This window comes from Myotis brandtii, unplaced genomic scaffold, assembly GCF_000412655.1.
Source record: "Myotis brandtii unplaced genomic scaffold, ASM41265v1 scaffold105, whole genome shotgun sequence".
NCBI classification, from domain to species: Eukaryota; Metazoa; Chordata; class Mammalia; order Chiroptera; family Vespertilionidae; genus Myotis; species Myotis brandtii.
In genome coordinates this window covers 6,581,121-6,586,800 of record NW_005353538.1, presented here as the reverse complement: position 1 = coordinate 6,586,800, position 5,680 = coordinate 6,581,121, and the positions used below count along the sequence as shown (strand labels likewise).

Sequence of the window (5,680 nt, the reverse complement as noted above, 5' to 3'; positions counted from 1 at the left end):
TTTACAGTAATGGTGCACTGAGGGCTGCTGTGAGGGGATGAACAACACTAAGGGGACCACTGTCTAGAGAATTTTAAAACAATAATGAAATTGACTAAGGGTGAGTCTACTTTTTATTCACCACCACAAAACAGCAATTCTAAATAATGTCAGTAATAAAATTCTCCCCCCTGCCAGGGAGGCCTGGCCCAGCACCATCACTCCTTAGTAAACCACTGCTATTCAGGCATCATTCCCTTTTGAAACCTTTAACCCATGTAAAACTGAATTAAGCACCTCTTCCTAAACCCTTAATGCACATCTGAATCTCCTGCAAGGCCATAGCATGTTAAGGGGAGCTTATCTTTACCAGTAACCAGTATGGACATTGATGAACACACGCCCCCTTCTGGCCAGCTTCCCATCAACAGTTGGCCTCAGCTGCCCAGTAAGGTCCTTCACAAGTGAAATGAGCCAAGTCCCAGTCCCTCTATGCTGCTAGGAGAAACTAACTAACCATCGTGCCTTATACTCATCCTGCAGACCAGGCTAACAGCATACAGAATATAATTTGAATTCCAAAGGCTGATCTTCACAAAACACCGTATCTGGACCTAATTCTAATTCCTTCTAATAGTCTCCTCATACCAAACTACTTATACTCAGTATATTTCTGCCTATTACGTCTTTTTGTGTTACAGTGTTTTGTGTCCGATTTACCTAACTGCTAAGCCCCAGAAGGAAATTTAAAGACTCAATCCTGTTTTATTGCTATAGATGCAATGGACACTCGGTTCTAATAAATAAAACTAGGGACAGTTAATACATAAAAGAGCAAAATACATTTTTATTATACAGAATTTTATTTTTTAAAAAAACTTTATTTTCACAGAATACATTTCACATTAAAGATTCTCACAGTGGGAAAAATAACAATTTATTATTTAAAGTTTTATATTTGTGGATATTATTTTGGGACAAGTAAAATGAACATATTTGAGGAGTTAAGTCTGTTTCAGTTTAGAACATGTAATACTTTGATACCTCTACAGGGGTACCTCTTCCCTGCATGGAACTTCTCTATATTCAGAAGTTCTCCAGGCTCTTTTACCCAGGCTTTAGAAATTAGTAATGTGAAATATCAGCATTTCCTAACTTTAAAGTTTCCCAAAGACATATAACCATCAGTGACTGGTAAACAAAGGGGGAAAGTTTTCAAACATTAAGTGCTGCATAAGTTTCTGCAGTCTTTACTTATGAATTAATAGTTTTTCCTTTCTCCATAAATCCTAGGACAAATATAGCAGTTTGATTAGGTATTGAGAGTAATAAAGCTGAATTCCCTTTAAGAGTTCGGTAAATTATAATGCGAAAGCTCATATATAATGTTCAGTTACATTGTGAGTCTTGAGAAGCTGGAGGACCCCATTCACTCGCCAGAATGTGGAACTCTGTCTCACAATTTCTTGGATACAATTCCTCTCAAACCTTTTCCTCACAGATTAAATTCTAAAACTAGCCAGGTGATTAGGAGAAGAGATTTATCTCACCAGTGGACTTATTTCCTCCTTATTGTGAGATGAATGGCATGACAGAGCAGAGGCAAAGAGGTGTACAATCAATTTTCAAGGTAGTAAGTCAAGAAGGTCAGAGCTTCCACAACATGGCAACAGCTTTGCAGATGCCCACATCGTGATAGTTGAAATAACAAAGCCCAGCAAAGGTGAAAGCCGAGAGTGCCAAGAGGCCTGCCTTGGCAGCTTTCTGCAATGCATCCTTTTGAACATAGTCAGTAACAACTTGTCCAAGGCCCCTAAGGGAAAAAAAAATCACAGCACAAATGAAAAATCACAAATGACACTGGAAGACCACGCAGATAACTTGGTTTCAAAAAGACAATCAGGTTCAAAACGCAACCAGTCAAAAACCAAAGTAAAGGAACCAAGTGTTTCTTAATAATATAATAAAGACATCTTCCTATTCTTCAGATTCAATTTTCCAGAATTACTTATATCAGAAACAGTAATTAATTACTATCTACAAAATTTTGATGTGTTTTTTTAAATTAAAGCAATGTTCTACAGTTTTTCATTAATTCAAAAAGAATGTATTTAACAGATGTGATATGTCAGAACCTGTTATAGACATTGAGAGCACAGCAAATAAGACAGCATCCCTGCCCATACGGAATATTCACTCTAGTGAAGGAGAAGGAAAGAGTATCTTTGTGCTATGAAGTAATATTCTAGAAAGGATTGACCTGAATGAGAAGAATAATCCAAGCAGAAGTGACAATGACCTTGGCATTTTGAAGAACAGTAAAAAGGTTAGTATGGCTGGAAAACGGGGAGATTAGAAAGCGAAGACAGATCACATAGGGCCTTGAAGGTCATGAAAAACAGTTTGAATTTTATTTGAAATATAATGAGAAACCACAGATGTGCTTTAAGTGGGGAGTGACGTAATTTTACTTCATTTTTTAAAATCTTTAATGTCGAGAGTATTACAGATGTCCCCCTTTTTCCCCATTGCCCCCCTCCACCCCAGATGTGATATGTCAGGCCTTCACCCCAGGCCTTCACCACCCTACAGTCCATAGGTAAGACCTTTGGTTAATCTCTTCCTGCTCCTCTCCCCGCTTCCCTCTGAGATTCACCAGTCTGTTCCAGTTTCCATGCCTCTGATTCTATTTTATTCTCCAGTTTATTTTGTTCATTAGATTTCTTGTTCATTTATTTTGATTTTTAGATTCAATTGTTGATAGATATGTATTTATTACTTTATTGTTTTTATTTTTTATCTTCTTCTTCTTCTTTCTCTTCTTAAAGAATACCTTCAACAGTTCATGTAATACTGAAATGTTTGGTGATGAACTCCTTTAGCTTTTTGTCTGTGAAACCCTTTATCTGACCCTCAATTCTAAATGAGAGCTTTGCTGGGTAATCTTGGTTGTAGGTCCTTGCTATTCATTACTCTGAATATTTCTTGCCACTCCCTTCTGACCTGCAAAGTTTCTGTTGAGAAATCAGCTGACAATTGTATGGGCGCTCCCTTGTAGATAACTAGCTGCTTTTCTCTTGCTGCTTTTAAGATTCTCTTTTTGTCTTTAGCCCTTGGCATTTTAATTATGATGTGTCTTGGTATGGTCCTCTTTGGGTTGCAGGAGGCAACCAATCAATGATTCTCATCATTGATGTTTCTCTCTCCCTCTCCCTTCCTCTCTGAAATCAATAAAAATATATTAAAAAACAAAAACAAAACAAACCTGTACCTAACAGTCTATTATGCAACCACTAATTTGTTTTCCATCTCAATGGATTTGCCTATTCTGGACATTTTATATAAATGCAATCATACATGTGGCCTTTTGTGTCCAGTTTCCTTCACTTAGCTTAACGTTTTCAAGGTTCATCCATGTTGTGGCTTGTATCAGTGCTTCCATTCTTTGGCCAAATAATACAGGCATACCTCATTTTATTGCACTTTACTACATTTTGCAGATATTGCAGTCTGTGGCAACTCTGCATCGAGCATGTATATTGGTGCCATTTTTCCAACAGCATTTGCTCACTTCATCTCTGTCACATTTTTTAAAAATATATTTTTATTGATTTCAGAGAACAAGGGTGAGAGACAGAGAGAGAAAATCATTGATCAGCTGCCTCCTACACACCCCCTACCAGGGATCGAGCCCACAACCCAGGCATATGCCCTGACCGGGAATCAAACCATGACCTCCTGCATTATACGTCAACGCTCAACAACTGAGCCATGCCGGCTGGGCATCTCTGTCACATTTTGATAATTCTCAAAATATTTCAAACATTTCTATTACTATTATATTTATTATAGTGATTTTTATGTTACTTGGGAAAAACCCTTCACCAGAAAAAAAATTATGACTTGCTGAAGGCTCAGATGACGGTTAGAATTTTCCAGCAAAATGTATTTTTAAATTAAGGTATGTATTTTTTTAATTTTTAATTTTTTTTTTTAATCATCACCCAAAGATATATTTTCCCATCAATTTTTAGGGAGAGTGGGAGAGAGAGGGGAAAGACAGAGAGAAATATCGATGTGAGAGAAACACATGGACTGGTTGCCTCCTGCACATGCCCCGACCAGGGCCCAGGCCACGGAGGAGCCTGCAACTAAGGTTCATGCCCTTGACTGGAATCAAACCCAGGAACCTTTGGTCCACAGGCCGACACTCTATGCACTGAGCCAAAACGACTAACACTATACTTTTTTTAGACATAATGCTATTGCACACTTAATAGACTATAGTATATACAGTGTAAATAACTTTTATATGCACTGGGAAAGCAAAGAACTCCTGTGGCTCACTTTATTGCAATACTTGTTTTATTGCAGTGGTCTGGAACTGAACCCCGTACTATCCCCGAGGTGTGCCTATAGTCACATATATCACATTTTGTTTAGCTATTCATCAGCTGATAGACATCTGGATTGTTTCACTTTTTGGCTATAAATAACACTGCTATGAATATTACTGTATGTTTTGGTATGCAATCATGTTTTCAATTTGGTGGGGGGATATACACCTAAAAGTGGCATCTTTGAGTCATATGGTATATAGCTTTTTTGTTGGAACTTCCAAACTGTTTTCCAAAGTGGCTGCCACATTTTACATTTCCAGCAGATATATATGAGGACACCAAGTTTTTGAGATCCTTGAAACACTTGTTACTGTCCATCTTTTTTATTACAGCCATCCCAGTAGATGTGAAATGGCATCTCGTTGTGATTCTGATTTCCATTTCTCTAATAACAAATGATATTGAGCATTTTTTCATGTGCTATTGGCCATCTATCTACCTTCATTGGATAAATGTAATTTTACTTTTTAAAAAGGTCACTCTGGCTATGGTGTGGCAAATGGACAGTACAGGCAGGAAAAGGAGGGCAAGAACAGAAATAGAAAACTAGTTAGGAGGCAGTAGAAGTATTCCAGGCAAGACTCTTGGCTTAACCTAGGCTGGTGACCGGGAGATGGTGTGAAGAGACAATTCAGGCTATATTTAAAGGAGAGAGTTAACAGAAAGAGCTGATGGACTAGATGTAGGATAAGATGAAAAGAAGTACCTAGAATGTCTCCTAGGATTTTTGGCTTAAGCAACTACATTTAATTAAATTGGCAAGAACAGAAGAGCTTTTGAGGGAAAATCAAGCAGATGTTTAGGAAAAAAAGAGTGATTTTGGTAAAGTTAAATTTAGGATGACAAACATCCAAGTGGATCAGTTACAACAGCTAGAAATAAAAGTCTGCAGTTCACGAAGGACTTGTATGCATGCATATAAGCATAACCAATGGACATAAGACACTGGGGGGTAGGGGAGGCCAGGGGATTGTCAAGGGCGGGGAAAAAAAAAGGACACATATGTAATACCCTTTGTAATACTTTAAGCAATAAAAAAAAAAGAAAAAGAAAAAGTCTGCAGTTCAGGGGAAAAAAAGAATATATATATATTATATAATAAAAGGCTAATATGCAAATCGACCAAACGGCAGAACAACCGGTTGCTATGACGTGCACTGATCACCAAGGGGCAGATGCTCAACGCAGGAGTTGCCCCCTGGTGGTCAGTGCACTCCCACAGGGGGAGTGCTGCTCAGGAGCTAGGCTCACAGCTGGCGAGCGCTGCGGCAGTGGCGGGAGACTCTCCCGCCCCCCCTGGC

The 5,680-nt window shown here is 38.4% G+C and overlaps 1 protein-coding gene across 2 annotated transcripts in view; it reads right to left on the bottom strand.

Moving 5' to 3' along the window:
* Positions 1-819: 819 nt before the first annotated feature.
* SDHD (succinate dehydrogenase complex, subunit D, integral membrane protein) overlaps positions 820-5,680 on the bottom strand; it is a 15,696-nt gene continuing 10,835 nt past the window's right edge. For both annotated transcript variants that reach the window (XM_005856850.2, XM_005856852.2), the window contains one exon: positions 820-1,792. In XM_005856850.2, coding sequence (XP_005856912.1) covers positions 1,627-1,792 — 166 coding nt within the window. In that variant the 3' untranslated portion in view covers positions 820-1,626. The remainder of the gene's footprint in view (positions 1,793-5,680) is intronic.